We start from the raw sequence: 19481 nt of genomic DNA, 5'->3' as shown, positions 1-19481 counted from the left end.
AAGAAAGTGAACTGCTAGAACAATACGGGAATTGGAGCAGAAATATAGACATTTTTTCCTGTGAATTCATTAGGATTAGACCAGGATCATTCTGTTTTGATCTAGTTGGTCTAATGAAATCAGTACTTTTGAGAACAGAGCAAGAAAATAAATATTTGAGGAATAAAAAAAGACTGAGCTTTGGAGTGAGACACTGTTAGAGCTGAGCTCTATCAAGTCTGACAGAGAATTTTCTTTAACATATAGTGAAATAGCACTGGGGGCCCCTAAGAATCTCTGTATGGTTGGATGAGGCACTATAGAATACCACTTTGGTGTTTAATCCATGAGGTTTATTAATTTTCATAATATGCCAGTGTTATTTTAAAAAGGAAAAAAGCTTTGCACTGACGAGTCTTTGAAATACTTACACTGTTATCTTTGAATTATTGTGAGACAGTCTCAGGTGTTCACATAATTTTATGTTTCGTTGCTTTTACTTTTATCTGTGCTCAAGCTTTCTGGAGGGTGACTATGTACAGCAAACACTGGTGTTTCAGTGAGATTCCTTCTGCACGGCAGCACGTCAAGATCAGCTTGCAAACATGTAAAAGCTGACACGCCCGGTGGGGTGGCATTCTGCTCTCCCAGGGCTGGCTGCTTGCCATGCAATGCCTGTCCGTGCTAAGGAGAAGTACACTCTGTGGGAGTCGAGAGAGTGTACCCCTTTAAATCAGGCAGTAATTGAGAATGAGGATCAGTTAGGGTATCCTGATATTCAACCAGCTTGAAATAATTAATTCCAAACTCCTTTTTTCTTCTTGGGTAACTGGAGGACAAATTTGGATTCTTAGAGCAAACCAACTTTGTTCTGAGGCCATATTAGTTTCTGCTGTGGGTAGTGGGCAAACTGCTTGGTATTTCCTAAGCAGACTGACCTCTCCACAAAATTGCTTTCAGATCTTTTCCCTGAAAATGTGCATTTTGTTGAAAGATGTCATTTTAAAAAAAAAGGACCTAAATGTTTGAGTGTTTTTGAGATGTTGTGCCTTTTGGAATTTCGTGCCATTACTGATCCATTGCATTGATGAAGCATAACCAGTCACAGAGAACTGGTTTGTCTTCCTGCAAGACCAGCACGAAATTAGAAAATAGGCAGTATATAGATTCTATGCATTTAGTTTTTTTTTTAAAAACATGTTTCAAGTATTATGCACCACAGGTGAAAAGTTCTAGCTCTTTCCTTGGTAATATAACCATACAAAAGAGAAGGAATGCACCTGCAACATTGCTTCTTGAAAAAATTGAAATGAAAACTTCTACTTGTCTTCATAAAAATGTATTTTAATATCCACATTGGGGCTTAATTTGCAATCTTATTCAATTAAGCTCAGAAGTATGAGGTTGCATTTCAGTCCCTGAAGCAAGGAGGTGATGAACTGATGTGAACAATATCAAATAATGGTGTTTAAGAACTAAAAGTTTGCTTTGCCCATTAACCACACGATAGGTATACTATGTTTATATGGCTATACAGTATTTATCTTACAAAACATGTGAGTTACTTGTTAGTGAAGTGATAATGACTCTTAAATCACATTTCTCTTTCCACAAAAACACCAAGACCTCTTACATGCAACTCTCATGTTGCTAATAAAACACCCCACAGGCAGTCATGAGAACTGTCATGGTAAGTTGTATTAGTATGATAAAAAGTCAAACTGAAGATCCTAATTAGGGATGAGAAGATTAAAAAACCAAAGACCTGGTGGGTTTGAATTGGTTCAGGTAATTCTTTCACTGCCTACTTTTATCTTCAGCCTTTCCTGTTTGCTTTAGTTGCTTAAATACTATTCCCAGCATCGTAGCCCATGAACCCATTGTGAAGTTGTAATGTAATTAATACTGCATATTGGGTTTTCCTCTCATAGTAAGTGGTAGATGAGATAAAGGATCTAGTTTCTTTTCCAATTCTCTGTGGTCAGTTGCCATTGATTTCCATGGCCTATAGAATTTCTGTGATAAATTTAAAAAAATGATGAATTAGTTATCTTGTCTTAACCTGTTAAAAGACTAAACTGGGTTTAAGATCTGAAATAGCTAGAGGCATAACCATCATAATACCAGATTTCCAAGGCAAACCAGAGCCCAAGTTTTTCTCCATCACAGCATTCAAGCTGAATAAAACACCATTGAACATTTGTGTGCACATATTGAAACAGAAAGGTACAGAGAATTAATACCAATGTCTATGGTTTTTCATATCAGGATGCTCATAAAATCAAATTAAGATGTAGCCAAAGAGGTAAATTTAACTCTGCAGTTTTTTACTCTTGCACCAGACTCAATTTTCTGAACTGCTCATCCCTGTGTAGGAAATTGTCCCCCTCTGCCCTCCATGCAAACGCAAAAGAGATAGCAAGTGAATTAAATGTTATTTGCCTTTTTAGGCTGTGGCTCCCTTTTTTCCCAGTGCACTCAAATCTGAGGTTTCTTTTTTGCACGCTTAAAGGCACAGTTAACTGAACATTCGCATATTATACTATGAGAATAATAGTTAGAAACATTGAAAAAAGTGAAAGGTCAGAAAGTTCTTAAGAAGTTATTAATGCTACACCTGACTCTTTCTGTGTGCGAACCTAATGGTTTGCAATCCACACCTGCTCACTGCATCACTTGGTTCTCACCTACGTTTCAGGAGACCACTAAAGTCAAGTTCTCCTGCATCGTCTTGTCCATCACCGCTGTTATTAATAGAAAAAGATCAAATCTTTGTTTAATACAGGAAGACTTAGACAACACACATTGCAAACACTCTACATGTCTCATATAATCAACACTGTCCAGACACACAAATAACGGTATAAAATCAACACAAACTTGTATTCTTTTTCACACAAACTATGTTTCCTTAGGCACTTGTGAAAAATAACACAGAGGTTTGTATTGCTTGTTATTATACTCTGATGACAAATTTTTGTAACTGCATACATAAATTTGCCAAGACTTGTGTTAGATTTCGGTAACACAAATAAATGTGAACTAGTCAACACAATGAGCTTTGTTTTTCATTTCCATAGTGTACATGTATAAAAACAAAGGGCTTGTGCTGATCTTTTGCTATGAATTTAAAACAAAGATTTGCATTGATGGGTGGTGCTTTTAACAATGCATAGTTGTGTCAAATACTGATTGCGAGGCATTACACTTAAGATTTACCCTTTCCCTAAATGAAGGGAGAAATCAGTTAAAAAAAGAAGAAACAGTACATTGTACATTTTTACAGATAGAATCACAGTCCCTTGAAGGTGCATTTCTTTCTGTAATGTGACTGACCTTAAGCAGTAATACCTTATTATAAACCACATATAGACAAAAGAATTGCCCTTAATATTTGTATAAAGGTCAAAATCTTGCAAAAGTTAAGTCAAACGATGCCAATATTTCATCCCAGATTTTACATGCAAGATATTACTTAGAAAATCAGAAAATATCTAGATATCCTAATCTGCTTGGGCAGAATAGTTATTGCATTTTTTAAAAAATGTGTTCAAGAAAGGAGTGCACCTTGAATGTAATATCTTTTGCATTTACTCATTAAATCAAATTCCTCTAAATAAAAGCAGTTACTTCTGAACCATAGTTTTGCTTTTATGTGTAAATTGACAAACTGCATTAATCTTCTGTTTGTAAAGCATTTTCTTTCTTAATATTTCTCTCCTTGCAAGACAATTTTCTCCATAAAATATAAAGATGACATCTATACTGGTTTGAATTGCTCTTTTATCACAAAGGTAACAAAACTTAAGACACAATGGTTTATCTTACATCCTCTGCAATATATTATTTGTAGTTTTTCCATAATGATGGCCTTATGACACACTTTTTTACTCTAAGATAACATAAAGCTAGATCCAATCTTCTCGCTGTTTTTAATAGGTACAGGATTGGGACCAAGAACTTTCATACTGTAGCTGACAACTTTCAGGAAACATGCCATAGAATACTTTAGTGAATGAAAATACAATTTTAAAAACCTCTAAAAAACATATATATTTAATTGCCTTAAATATTCCATCCTCCCTTAAAGCAGTGACACTGTAATTTCACAGTATTTAATATCATATGTACTGTCTATGTGTTGTAACTATTTCGTTCTACCCACTACCATCTACCCTAAACCCCACTTCTTTAACCGTTATTTGCAAAAACATTTTTTTAAAGTACTTGATACAACTGTCTGTCGAAACTGATAAAAGTTCTGTGCACGCTACCAGCATCAGTTACTGAGGGGCTTCATAGGATCACTGTTTGAAGTTACCTTCTTTTGAAAGCAGATCTGATGTCAATGGATGGAGCAGCTTGGGAAGATTCTACGAAATAACAGTAATACAGAAATTACAAACATAATTTGAAAGTAATCTAATTTATGTAATTAGGCATATGAAATTTGTTCAGCTTCCTGCTAAGTGAACACAGTTTGTGCTGCTCCTTTGGCATTAGGTTCTGATAAATGCAAAGCTACTCAGTGCTAAGTTTAATTAACGCATTTCTCTAAACTACTTTCTGCAGTTCTGCATAGGAGATCTGGCTCTGTGATGTTTCTCTCAGATCCCCTGCCTGCCTATACACAGGCTCTGGCCTTTTTGTCTTCCCGTTCCCTATGCTTTCTCTCCTACTTGCACCTTGCACTTTCTCAGTATGGTCAGCATCAGAGGAAAGAGACAGTCTTCTCTACAGCTACAGACTCATGTTGATTCTCGGTGCCAGGATGAACCCCCCTTGTGTGTACAACCTATTTGTGCCAGCCGAAGTCAGATTGAATGGTTCTGATCCACAACCAGTGAATGGGTGCAGCCAGGCTAGCCCCCGCCCCACCGACCTCTGAATACACACCTATGACCCTTCAGCTGTCAGTCAGCCGTCAAATGTCCCCTTAACCGTGGCTGGCTTCCCCTGACTGGTGAACAAACAGTCCAGTCTAGGCCATTCAGTAGGTGTACTTTATGAGGGTGAACAACTATTTTGTCCACTGGCTGCTGGCCCTGGCATTTCGGAAGAATCCATCTTTCTCAGTCTGATTGTGCGGGAATATGTGCACTGTTGTGCTGGCAGAACCGCTCTTGAAGGAAAAGATAAACCTTGTCGGTTAACATTTGCCAGAGTAAGGCCTTTTATAACACAAAAATAGACAAAGGCACGACTCTCCAGTGCTCTCCACATTGTGCTATTCTTTATTCTGATGAAGAGTGAAAGAAATAGCTTTCTGGAGTATGATCATACCATGCCTGATCAGAGTGCAAAGCACTGTCGAGCCATGACCATTCCAAGTCCCTCTGCTCAGGTGCCGTTAGATGAAGCCTCACACTCTGAATAGCCCTAAGCTTAGCTCTTTGTCTTGTGTGCCAGAGCCTGGTTTGAATTCAATACTAGTTTCATCTGCCAGCTTTTCTAATTTTTGGATGAATGTGTTACATGCTATCTACCCCAATGTTCATTTAAACAATAAATTACAGCCACTTAAGAAAATTCTCTGAGCTCTCTGCTAAAAATGTTCACTTTAAGCATTATTTCATTTAAAGATTCTGAACAAAATTAGGTGGCATTTCAGGTTAAGAAAAAAGAAATCTTTATAAAGCTTTACAGACACAAGTGGCATCTTACCAGTGACTTCAAGGTCAAAAGAGCAACTATCAAACTTGTCCTTATAAGATACTTCACAGCGATAGTTCCCTGCATAGTTTTCCTTAGCTTGAATGATATGCATCTCAAATGTGTGAATCTAAAAATCAAATACAGTTGTTCATTAATGTGGAGGATACATTTGCACAAAGCAGAAGTTAAAAGATTAATCTTTTAGACCTAAACCAGGAGTAAGGAATAACTTTAATAAAGGGCTCTGGAAGGAACTTTGATTTCCCCACCACTACTTGTCCTGCACTGGGAGAGCAGAAAAGTCTGCTTCTGCACAGAGTCAGAGATCAGCAGTGAAATCTGCATGGGGAAGGCAGTGTTCGAGTCCACTGCTCTTGAATTTCTACCTGTTGTCTTAAACTGTGCTTTAAGTTCTCTTTGGAGCTTTGCCCCCGTAAGAAGGAAAAGCAAAGACACACCTTAGTGTGACGCTCAAAGGACTCTTTCAGCTGCAGGTGCTTCCCCGCTTTACTGGCCAGGTCCATCCATTTTCCTTTAAACCACTTAACATTTGGCTTTCGGAGAAGATCTTTGGCTTCTACTTTGGCTATAAATGTAATATTCCCACCTTTTAAAAAGAGAAAAGAATAATGCAGTCATTGAGGAACATGTGGTTTGTCAGTCTGTACAAGTTTCTTTTACTACTGCTCCTTCCAGTCTCCATGTGCTGGCTCTACCACAACAGTAAGAATGAGATGGAGTCACACAGGCTATGAAACTACTGCAGTGTTACAGAGATTAATTATTTTGGGTCTGGAAGCCTTCTGCCCATGTCAATGGGGAGCTTGAGACACTGAGCAGCAGGATAAATTAGTTAAGGCAAAACTCCATGTTGTCATGTGCAAATTGTTCCCAATATTTGAATTTCCTTGCTTAAAACAAGCACAGGTGTTCCTAGGTTACCAGGCAGTTGTAACATGAATAAAGTCCAGTCTAGACAAGAAAGCCCAGAGCTCTTGGTGCATTTCTATTATTAATTTTTTAAGCTGAGGAGGGGGAAAGAGTCTTCTCTAAATAATAATTTGGGAATAGTAAAAGTTAGCTCGATTCTCGAAACACCACTGCCCAACCCCTTCTGAGTTTCCATCCTAACATTCATGGGCTCCAGTGGGGAATACATGTAAGTCCTTATATTTATTTTCCTAATAAATCCTCCCCAAATGGTCTTTTTCTACTCAGAAACCAAGAAAAATAATAGGCATGCAGAAAAAGAAAAATCTGACCACATCTTAGTGTATCAAAGTACACAACAGACATATTAAGTAGCCTGTACTGAACTTCTCACCATTGCTGCTACACTGCTTAGGGTGTAGCTACCTTACCATGATAGTATGGCTTAGGAGCGCTGTTTGGAAGTGAACCTCCTGACTGTCCCCATTTATTGTGCTCTGGTTCACAGCACAGGAAGTCCTCACAGTGCTTGAACTGGATACCTCTCAGGTGAAATTAAAACCAAAGATGTGCTCTGAGAGTTTACTACCTGTGCTCCAGCTGCTAATAGGTATTTAGACCACTGGACTAAGCCAGAGCTAACCACAGAATGGTTACAGTGGGGGTGACCCTACCAACTTCCCTACAGAGCTGCTCCTATTAGTCTACTTGCTAATTTACACACAGCTGTAGGGTACAGCCATCAATTTCTAAGCTACGCTGCAGGACTTTGGGTAGATCTTCCTAACATATCAGTAACAGTACAGCCAGCAGCATCACAGTAACCATCTTCTGCAGAAACTATACCTCTTACCCATTCTGCTCAGTAAACTATTAGATTTTAAGCTTGTCTTAAATTGAACAATTGGGTTTTGCTTCTCTTTGTACAGTCCTTTCTGCCTTTGAATAGTGGAGCTCAGCTCCAACTAAAATCAGTGGAAATACTCGCAGCTGAGGGCAGAAGCTGAGTGTCACAGGAACTGCACATACCTTTTCTGGCTTTGCCTCAGCCTCTGTGCCTCTTTTGGTTTTGTTTCTAAGCACTTACCAACGCTCACTGAACCGCTCTGAGGTTTTTCAACGAATAAAGTGGATCTTTGGGAGTCATCGCGTTTTTCTGTCTCTTCTGGAGTTCCTTCTCCAATAGACCATACTGAGATGCAGAGAGAGAGGGAAATGTCAATCATCTGAGTGTGTTTTTATTCCCTCTAAAATACACTTACCTGAACTTACTAAACTCTCTAACCCTATTACCTCTCTTCAGATGTCCTGAAAGATATGTAAGTTTTTGTTCATACTGACATCCATTGCTTGGCTGTCACACTGTGTACAGTTCCTGCAAGAGTGCTACCTCTGTGGTGACAGAAAATGAATCTATCAGGGAGGAAGAGAGGGGAACCTGATCAGCCAGGATGGGTACTGTGCAACTCGAATGGCACCAGCATTCAACCATGAGTGCTTTATGGAGGCAATGCACAAAGGGCAGCTCTTTGTTTTTCAGAAGAGATGGAGGTTCTGAAAACACAAACAGCTATAAGCACAAACAAAACACATATGATATATAGTTTCGGTGGGTCTCTCTCAAGCCCAGACTCAGTACAAGCTAGTTTTTCCTCTTTGTCCACAAAATAGGGCAGGGATGAAACTTACTTTTGAACTTCGTACTCTTCTACCATGATAGAAGCAGAGAGTTTGGGGATCAGTCAATATCATGTCCTGCCATGTGCACTGGCTGATATTTTACAGAAAAACAGTTTGTTAGATGTAAATGATTATGTCATATGTTCAGACACAGCACCTTCTCTTCCAGAAACTGGGATTTTGGAACTGAAAAGGAACAACGATACTGAGAGAAGCAGCAAGTGAGCAGAAGCAGCAAGTGTCTCCCCAGGGTAGAGAACTGTACCAGCACAGCTGTGCATTTCTGATCTTTCTGCTCATCTGAACAGCCCTGGCTTTGTGCTATGCAGTTACATCTCAGGTAAATATATGCAAAACCATGGTCAAAGCTGATTCCTAACAGAAAAGGCAGGGAGAGCAAGGCAGTAAACGTCTGTCCGTCACCAGCTCCCTTTCTGCAAAGGCAAAGCATGCATCTCATATTTCATGTGAGAACTTGCAGAGTCCAAATGCCATCTCCTTTTTTTGAGTAGTTATCATCAGTGCGTAGGGGAAACTGAGTAAAGTCAATGCTGCCATGGTAGTCCTGAAGAGCAGAGCAAATGTGAAAATGTACAGCTCTAATTAACAAAGCCATCTGCCTCTTTCAAATCAGAGCTGCATCTCCCTTGTTCCCCTTAAACTTCTAGTTGTTTCAGAAGTGAAAGCAGCTTTTTATAGTTTGTCCAATGCTCTTTTGGTTTTGGTTTCATAACTAGCGTAAATGAGGAACCAGTCACACAACACTTCTCACTTAGTCAAATTTTGAAATTAAAAGTTCCTTTCCCTGCTCAGTATTTTCTGTAGAAACTAATATGCCAGAACTCAGAATTGTCTTTCTACTGTGTAGAGATTACTGCTGCAGGAAACTTTTTAACTCATGAAAACTTCTATTGCTCACAAATGCAATATGACTCATGACAACCATAGGAAAATGCAACCAAACTGTTTTTATTATCCTAAAATCTATTACGAATTTTAAAAAAACATAGAAATACTATGTAGTTTTGCTATAAAATCTTTGCTTTTCAGTCTTTCAGTGAATTATGTATGATGTGCCTAACTCCTCTGTGTGTGTCTGCTTGTACAATATTTCATACAGGTAAAGACATTAATGTATATCCACACATGTATGAACACATATATGAAAACATATACACAGACACACACGAACACAAATATATATAGATACTCATCTATATATACTCTCTATGTAATCTAGATGTTTAGATTATGGCAGTATAACATGCAAGTATGTGGAAACAACATAAGAACAGGTGATAGTTACTGGTGTGAACAGAATGATGTGACAATGCTCGGTACAGAACCTGGTCATGTGCAGTAACAAACCTAATATGCCACAGGGTGAAATGGAAAAAGGATATTAATAAATGGAGAAGCTTACATAGAGTCATTAATTTGGTACCACATAAAATAACACCTAAATATTATCATCACCTTTAGATATTAACATTTTCCTATTTATGAAACAAACAGAACAGAATGTGGGTTGACGTTGGCTCAGGGGGCTGGCATAGGCGGCTATGCCAGGTCAATAACCATGGTTGAAGTACCTGCTGCTCATTTTGTTCCAGAGGCTGCAAATCCTGAAACCACAAAAGTGGGTGTGGTATGCGTTACCTGCCAGGGTAGGAAGAAAGAGGTTATGACTTTGCTAAGTTTTCCCCACTGTCCTTTGAGCTGTGAGAAGAAGCCATTCTCCTACAATCTCCTGGGGCCTGTGTGTGGGATTCAGGTAAGCCACTGTCACCCTGTGGGCTGAGGAGGAAGGGAATAGCTGCATATCTATCTATATAGAAATAGATATAGATAGATAGGTATGTATGTATGTGTAAAATACCGATGCATGTCCTGTCTTGTGCAGCAGAGCCTTCTCTCATTCCTGGTTTACCTGCTAGAAACCTCTTTGCTGTGGTACTTAGAAGCATTTCAACAGCTACAGCTTGATATTGTATGAACAATGAAATAAAAATTAAATATTATCTAAGAAATAAAGTAATAATAATTGTATTATGTAAATTTTGGAGTGTTCCATCATGTCTTTCAGGAGGTCTCACCTGAATCTTTTCTTTCCGATGGCTTAGATATCCCATCTGAAAGGGAAGAGCAATTTAGATGACACCAGCTCAGAGATCACAGTTTAACTGACCTCAGATCATTGGGATTTTAAGAACATTGATTCTTCATGCAAGAAGATTAGACTAGATATTTAGGACCATACCTATGAGGAACTATCAGAATACCAGAAAAAGGAAGTGAATGGCTGAGAAAAAAAATCAGAAATCTTTCCTCTTTTCTCTAGAAAATCTAAATTAGTTTAGTTTAATTCCCATTCAAGGCTTTCTTTTTAGTAGTTCGTATTTAGAAAGGTTCTGTGAAGCCGATGTTTTCTTCATGATTTGTGTAGTTCCAGATAACAGATGAATTTATGTTGTTCAATATTTATCTGAGGGAACTGTACTTTGAGTTATTTCAGTAGTCTAGTTATTCATCTAGGCTGTGCAAAATAATGATAAATAGTTAAAATTAATTTTTAGGGTTCTGTGATTTACAATGTTATTTATATATTTATCTTTTACCAATAGGGTCCTCTAGTACTGTAAATCAATGTACTGCTGCTGACTTTGCAGATAGCATTCAGCCCAAAGTTAATAATGCAAATTATTTCGGGAGAAATCAGAAAAATGTGATCATTTAGGGCAGTGAGGATAATTAAGAACATGTTTTTCATTTGACGCACTGCAAAGCATTTTCTAGTGTTCAAAATCTCTGTTTCATTCACAGTTTATTTTAAAAAAACATATTAAGCAAGCAATGGAGAAATTTTGCCCATATCACATCTATCATGACGGACCCCTGTGCTGTTGCATTTCTCTTACTGCCAACAACCAAGGGCATTTTATCTGCCAGCTTTGGCAGCAATGACGTGGAGCAGTACATTCAAACTACTTTGTAGGTCATATGGCATAAGGTGAGGTTATAGTTATGTGGATAAACCTGTTTTGAAGTCATAAGGCATCTGTTTTATTTGTAATTCTGGAATTTGCTCTCAGGACTAACCTTAAAAATGCACTCAATTTTTGCTGAAAGGAAAAGATAAGGAGAGTTCCTTTCAGAGCTGCTAACTGATATTTTGCTTTCCAAAGGCAGAAGTTCTGCCAAAGACCTCAAGACATTGGAAAGCAATGTATCTGGTATGAAGGTCTTGTACTTCTGAGCAGAGATTAATTTAATGTAGGGGACTTCAAAAAGCTTTTTTCTCTAATTAGCATGTTTTGAGCTCAGTTCAATGGTTTGGAGTCTTTCTTCATTAATAGTCAAGAGAAAAATACATACATACATACACACACAAAGCACTATCACAGTCCTAACCTGCTGGTGGAGTACTAACTGAAGTGTCATCTTCATCTGTGAAAAGAAATACAAATAAAAAAGTACATATAGAAACTGAAAGCACAGACGATCATCTGCTTTAAAACAACTATGTGAAAGTGTAAAACCTGCAAAAGAAAGGGAAAGAAATTGTAATAGTCAGGAGCATTCACAATGGAAGCTTCAAGCTGATGAAGAAAGCTTTGTGTAATTCAGTAGCTGAAATGGTAAACCTTAATCTTTCAAGCAAGTAAAAGAAAAATGAGATGTGGACTGTGATCTATTATTAAATCATGAGTTTATATGAAAGCTGCTGAGTGGTTCTGTTTGTTAGAGATGTAATCCACAGTAAATACAAAAAAGCCACAATGAAATCAAGGTCAATCACATATCTAACCTGAGAAAGATGCCATTTCTCTGATGTCCATGTCTGCAATTAAAATGTGCACCATATACGCATTCAGCATCATTGAATCAATATAGGCAACAGCTAAAAAGTCCCCTGTATTTATACTTTGTAATTTCTGTATTAAAATATTAATTTAAAATGCAAGGAATAAACAACTAGGTTTTTTCCCATATTATAAGAGAATATTTTAAAATAAGGATAGAACTATTATCATCACACTGCATTTTTCTTTTAATCACACTAAAAGCTGACTATCATCAGGTATTAAATCACTACAAGCAATTGTTATCCAGGTATTTTAAAATGTTTAATCTCATAGAGTACATTGATGTAAATATTTATATAAATCAAAAGCCTAAAAAACCATGAAACTGGCATTAAACCTGAAATACTGTAGTCATGATTATTAGAAAAACAGAATAAGGTAAAGACTATCTTTACAAGACTCCTACATCTCTGAATTTTAGATGTTGACTAGAAACCTCAGACATATCAGTTTCTGATAAAAATATGCAAAAAATCTTAGTGTCTTAAAAGCTTAATGATAAAAAAAGTTAAAATTACCAATGTAGCATTTGAAAGGCTAGAATAAAATAGATATATTTAGGATTTAATACATATATAATGTAAAGATAGCATGTCTTTTATACTTTATCAGAAAATCATGTGGAGAACATTTCAAAGCAGAAGAAAAGACAGTGGAATAAGAAAAATTTTAATTCTGAAGTTATCCTTTGATTTTGACCTTAAAGTTATAACTTGCCTATATTTTCTCAAGGACAAATGGAAGAACTATGACAAAAGCACATATAAAATATAGTTGCATTTTTGTAAATACTGGTCATATTAATTTTTTATGCTTTCTTAACCACTGAAGGCTAATTGAAAGTCTGTTAGTAGAATTTAAATAATTAGCCATAACATTTTACTCATTCCTTTTTAAATGATTCATCAAACTTCTTTTTAAAAATCCCTTGGGAGGAGGATGTCAGTTGTAAAAGGTAGGCCTACACATGAAGGATTAATGTGTTATCTTACAAAAATGATTTATTCATAGCAAAAAATAAAATTCATTTAGTGGAAGAGTTCTCACCACCTGCATCATCCAATGGCATAAGCAGATGTTGAAGATGTTGATTTCCAGCGAAAGCATAGTAACGATGAAGTCATGTCAGATGTTTTAACTTATTGTGCTAACAACTACATGAATGCAAGCCTAAGTAATACCACTGCAAATCTTTCTCCATATTTCATGGAAGTATGAAGTGTACTTTCAGCTCTTTTTGTCAATAATGTCACCATTGTGGTTGATGATGGCTTGAAGAGGTACAGAATATGCTCTCTGGTCAGAAAAAAATAATTAAGATCAATCAGCATAAAACATCTGATGTGATGCACCCTACATGATGATGTATGATAATCACATTATTAAAGGACGACTGTATTTGACTTCTATTTTCTTTAAACATTTGAAAAACTAAACCAACAAAAAGGTGTCATTAGTTTTGCAGACGGATTGCTGAAGCTTCTCCAGGGTAATCTATCATTTTTCAAACAAAATGTTAACATCAAACACAAACAAATCAAAACAAGCAAACATTTCAGAAGTATCAAAATGAAAGCACAATTGAATGTGCTGTAAATTGAAAGAGCATGAAAACAATACATGCCAGTGGAATTGTTCTGACAAATGGGTAATTATCAATCCATCATTCCTTATATTTAGGCTTCTAGGACGAAATGAACTGACTATTGAATAAAGATGAAAAATGGTTCAACAGCTGCTTTCTGTGATGAATGATTGTTTATATTAGCAGTAAATTCTATTTAAAGATAACAAAAATCAAAAAAATACCAGACTGGGTGGTAGAACTATGATCATTAGTTCACTATCATTACCTTCTGCAAGTAAACCTTTAATGGAATGTATTTAGCAATCTTTTGCATGAACAAGAGCTGGGTATGAAGAAGGCAGCTGGTCGATAAGATGTATTACTCTATAGAGATTTTTGTTCTTTGGCTTCTATTCATCTATGGCACATTTTCATTAACAAATAGGGTATTTATGTTTATTTCCTTGTATCTAAATGATCACATTAACTGAGGAGCAGGCCTCTTGGCGCTCCATCAGGAGTAGAGTCTTGTGGGGGGAAAGAACACTCCATATCTCAGAAGCTAATGTAAAATTTTTTTATACTCACAGCTAGTGTAATCTCAATATTAAAATTTCTGACAGCTGAGACAGCAAGAGTGTAGAAAAATCTGTCAAAATACAAGTAATAACTACTGATTTATATATGAACTGCTGATTTAAAGAGTTTTAGACCTTCTGCTTTCCCTTGATTTGAAATCTACCACACAAAAGTGGGAGCTGCTATTCTTTGCCATGTCACATTGTTGATAAACTCAATGTTTTGAAGAAGTGGAAAAATCATATCAATCTATTCTTTTATTTTTCTATTTTTTTACTGTTTAAAAGAAGACTTGAAAGACATGCGTCAATGTCAAAAGCCTGGTGCTACAGAACTGAACAGGGGAATTTTGGAATTGACTCCACTGGAGCAGCATCTCTAACCTGATTTAATCAGCTAACAGAGCTGGTAAACTGATTAATCTCTCTTTGTTGTTCCCTGCTCTCACTCACTGATGACCATGGGAGCTGGCATGAGAGATATGGCAGGTGATACAGGCAGAGCAGTGAACAGGGAAGAGACACTGTTTTGCAGCTGCAGATGACTGTGCTACTGCACCCTGGAACAAGTGTTCAGGGCTAAGGCAGGAGGTAGATAAACACCACAAAGAGTGAACCATTGTCTTCATGGTACATAAACAAACACAGAGTAACTCAAGCAATTGGCTGAATCATCTTGGTTTATGCTGAAATTGCTGAGCATAGTTTAACCCTTCTGAGACTAAGAATTTAAAATTTAGTTGCCTTCAATTGCCCATCTGATTTTCAAAGAGTATTCAAGCAGTCCCATAGAGGGGACTTGGCACTTTGGAAATGGTAAATGAAGTACATACATACAGAAAGTGAAGTTTTAGTAGAGAGGTGAATGGATAAGTGAAACCTGGAAAAATACAAGGATGAAATGTGAACATTTTAGTAGATGGTTGGATGGAACCTAGAGAAAAAGGTATCAGTAAAACATGCAGAAATTTTAGTAGCTCTCTGAATGGCTAGGTGTGACCTAAAAAAGGAATGAGCAAATTTATATTAAAATTCAGCTATTATTCCAGCAAGTGGGAACACAATTATAACAATATCCAATCTGTAAGATAATGCTAAAATTAAAAGCAAAGGCAGAAGAATTTAAATTGAATGAGTATGGGATAACATAGTAAATTTGGTGGGATTTCTGCTGAATCACTTTTTTCTCTGCAAATAAAATGGATGATCATATATATCCTAAATTTTTACAACATTATTTCAGATGTTTTTGAAACTAGAAATCCTATAAAAGATTTTTCTATGCAAGAGCTACTGATTTACAGCAAAATAACCACAAAATAGCAGACTTTATCACACTGTCTGCCATTACTTAACTTTACAGTGAACATAAAGGAACATAAATATGTAATTTCACACAGACAATAACTACTAAAAAGAAATAGAACAGTAAAACAGACACACAGATAGGTATACTCTGTCTTCCTAAATTCTGCTGTTAACTTTGTCTTAGAAATGAGGTGAAAATTATGGACTACATGGTTTTCGTGGACTATCACGCTTTCCTTCCTAGATGCCAGGCTCCAGCACAGCCTGACTGTGCTGCAGAGAGGGATTTTCCCAGGTTACTATGGTGTGCTGCTTCCTATAAGTTATCAGCAAATAGGTCACAACTGCTAACACATGGGTATTGCAGAATTGCTGTGAAATTAGATATGAAATCTTTCCCATCTCATTCCCATTCAGGGAAGTACCCAATTCCCATTGAGGGAAGTACCCAAATATGTTACTTCTCAAGCTACAGAAAGAGTTTTATAAATAACTTATACAAAAGCTAACCTCTAGCTGGTTCTGTAGTCATTTTCTTGTTGAACTGCTCAATTTCTAATCTAAATGACTTTGGACACATTGGAAAAATGGAACCTTTTCCTGTTTTGTGAGTTATGCTCACCATTATAAAGATTTTCCTCTGGCAGAATCACTCTAAGAAAATATACTTTCCCTTACTTGGTGATACTCTGTAACAAAACAGGAGCTGATAGGCATTCTACCTAATTAAAAAAAAATGCTACTGAGTGTCTGGCGATGACATCTACATTGCTTTGCAGAGGTGACAGTTTCACCCGAGCATGGCAGAAGGTCATTCTTCCTACATACTGGTATTCAGACTTTCACTAGAATTCTTCCTGAGGTGGCTGCTGCCACCATGGACTGAAACAGGAAACACTTCCCATATTAGGATCTCAAATATTTTTTTGGTAGTAAAATCCTCCTAGACAGTGTAAACACCAAGAAAGCATTTTTCCCCTTAGAAAATAACTGTGTTCTTCACTAAATTCAAAACAGAAACATAATAATGTATAAAAAGATAATAAAAGTATTTGATAAGATACCTACCATGTTTTCTTTTTTATTCAGTAAAATGTAGATATGTAAGCAGTGGGGAAAATATCATTCATGTTCAGATTGGGAGCAAACACTTCTCTCATATCAAAGTTAAAGCAAGCAGAACTAACTGCTGGAATAGCTTGAGGCAAGGCCTTAATCTTTTTTTCCTGTCATTAGGCATGCAAATTATTCTTGAACTGTGTTTCCATTACCAAGATGACAGATTTGGTTACTTACACGAAATGTTGTGTGTCAAAATAATTGCTCAATGCAAAGATAGCTGGCAAAATAACATGCACTGAATCCTGGTTCAGCATTTTTATTTTCAAAAGGCTACTTGAATCACACACTCTCAGTGTTTATATTTTGACTTTGCTGAGAAAAATAGCCATGCACACCTTTGCCAAATAAATCTGCAAGTATCAAATATGCATCCAGTCTGTCTAGAAGGCAAGATTTTGTCTGGAAGAGACCAAAAGCCAGAATATATTTTCAAGCAAGCCATTTCTTGATTTGCCATGAAAAAGCGTAACCGTGCCAAATGAAAAGCAAGCATTGCATCAGTTGTAAGTATATTTTGGTCCGGTTTAGCCTTTTATCAGAATGAAGAAAAAAAAAAGATTATTGCTTTCAAAATAAACTGATGAGCTGTTCGAATTCTACTTTGGCAGGGAGTACAAAAAGGAGCGGAATTTGGCCCAGTTCCCTCAAAATATATCTTCTTAACTGGGAGATTGCCAACAGAGCTGGAGTCTAATCTCAGCAGCACAAAAATATAAATTAAAAATGGAGCTGATTTTTACATGCATTGCTAGTGGAATAGTCATGTGTTTGTTCACAGCAGACAATCCTCAAAGAGATTTTTTAGAACTTGTAATGAGCTCAATGCTGGACTCCCAGTGAGGACAGAAAGATGAGTGTATGATTTCTTTTTCAGATGAAAAAATGTATTGGACTTTGCCGAAAGGTAAAATATGCAATATCAAGTTTCTGTGGTAGAATAGAAACAGCTTAGATGACAGTAGGAGATTGTCCGCTTTATCTAAAAGTTACCAATGTGCATAGTAACTGAGTTTTAGCAAGCTTGCTCAGTGTCAACATCCAGGCTCACATAAACATGGCTTTCTGCTCATGCAAATCACTTGAAATTTGATCCATTAATTAAACGTTCTGTATAAATATTGTTGCTAAAGTGTCAGCTGTGTTTGCAGAATTTTTGAAGATACTCATAAGTATCATATTTTCCTTGTGCTGGATAAGTCATGCAGAAAAAGGATCCAGGAAGCTTCACATCACACTTTTGAAATTTGGCACCAAAATTCTGAATTAAAGTTCAAGCAATCCAGCATCAGAACAGCATTTAGGAATGTTCTCTTTACTGCCCATTTTAAAAATATGATTTCAGACTCACCTTTACCCTTTCCAGTTCCACCCTCCTGTGGTGTTTTTTGTTCTGTGTAGGAAGTACAAGTATATTTTTGAGAGGATCTTAAAGTAAAAAGAAAAACTTACACAGCATTAAAAAATACAGCAATATTTTAGGTTCTGCTAGTATTGAAAAAACAAAATTGAAGAATTACTGATATACATGTGTATGTAATATACAGTTGTAATCCCACAAAGCATTTTACAACTCTGTGTGTATCAATGCATTTTCTATGTTTTGAATGTTGTATAAGATTGAAGTTCCTGTACTCTGTGGAAGAAAAATACCAGGTTTTTTTTTCAGAAGTAGCAATTGTTAGTCTCTTGAAGCTCTTAGGCTTCAAAAGCCATTGAAATGAGTTACATATTGTTAATTTGAATGGAATTGGATCAGACATCAGATACTGCCAAATATTAATGGTACCCAGAGCTCCATCACCCTAATTGGTTTATCCTTAAGACAAAGTACACCACAGAGAGAGTGTATTGAGGGTGTTCTTAATTCTTTATCATCATCCTTCCTAAGCTATTTGGTTTTAGTTTTCTTGATCAGAAGAGTTGCCAGCTTGTCCTCTACTTCAAGCAGGTGAATGTAAATTATCTTTGACCTCATATGTATGAAAAAGCTTGGACTGTATTTTCAACAAAATAAAAACATCTGTGCTTTCTCTCTTTCAAGATTTGACAGGATTCCTATTCTCTTTGGTTTCCTATCTCATTCAATTTGCATACAAGGCCATTTAGAGACTTGTCAAATCATATGAATTGTGCTGTCTTCAAGGTCTCAACACTCAATATTCTATTGCCTGTGAACAGTGACTTTCTATGGCAAACTTACCTGTCAACTGCCTGATATACCATGTGTTTGGATGAAGGTCAATGGTTTAACATTGTCAAGGTGGAGGTAAGATAACTTTTATGGCATGGAGGAAACATCTACAAGAGGCTGCTGATATTATGATTATCCTGATTTCTTGTTCACATGTGCATAGCCATGGTAACTATGAAAATAAAACTTGAAATTTGGAAGACAAGTCCATATTCTGGAAGCGTGATAGACTGTCATATGCTTCTGTTTGGATTCCCTAAATTTCTAAGCTCCAGTTGTCAGGTTGTTCATCTTGGCCAGATGGTCAAACCTGTTCCTTTTTAATGGGGATTTTGTTACAGTAACACTTTCCTTTCCCCCTAGGAACTGGGATTAGGAGAATTCGCCATTCTTGGCAGGTGGTAACATGTCTAAATCTCACTTGAAAACCTCATCAGGGCTAAGTGTACCAATTGAGATCTAGAAGGAGCTCTTACAATGACTTCCCAAAATTTTCCTGGTAGAGTTCAAGATGCAGATTATGTCCAATAAACTATGTATATGCTATAGCATTTGAATTCTTGAACAACCAACTTCCCTCTTTGTGTGGTAGCACTTGGTAATCC

The 19481-nt window shown here is 36.7% G+C and overlaps 1 protein-coding gene across 1 annotated transcript in view; it reads right to left on the bottom strand.

Moving 5' to 3' along the window:
- MYBPC1 (myosin binding protein C1) overlaps positions 1–18908 on the bottom strand; it is a 54670-nt gene extending 35762 nt beyond the window's left edge. Inside the window, exons 1-7 of the mRNA XM_074870269.1 lie at positions 18886–18908; positions 18034–18110; positions 7652–7756; positions 6093–6241; positions 5644–5761; positions 4301–4352; positions 2667–2723 (exon numbers count right to left, since the gene is read on the bottom strand). Of these exons, the coding sequence (XP_074726370.1) occupies positions 2667–2723; positions 4301–4352; positions 5644–5761; positions 6093–6241; positions 7652–7756; positions 18034–18110; positions 18886–18908 (581 nt within the window). The remainder of the gene's footprint in view (positions 1–2666; positions 2724–4300; positions 4353–5643; positions 5762–6092; positions 6242–7651; positions 7757–18033; positions 18111–18885) is intronic.
- Between the last annotated feature and the right edge of the window lie 573 nt (positions 18909–19481).

The sequence above is a fragment of the Strix uralensis genome, chromosome 5, assembly GCF_047716275.1.
Source record: "Strix uralensis isolate ZFMK-TIS-50842 chromosome 5, bStrUra1, whole genome shotgun sequence".
In the NCBI taxonomy this organism is placed as follows: domain Eukaryota; kingdom Metazoa; phylum Chordata; class Aves; order Strigiformes; family Strigidae; genus Strix; species Strix uralensis.
Note: the sequence above shows the minus strand (reverse complement) of the source record. Positions and strands in the feature narration are given on the sequence as shown.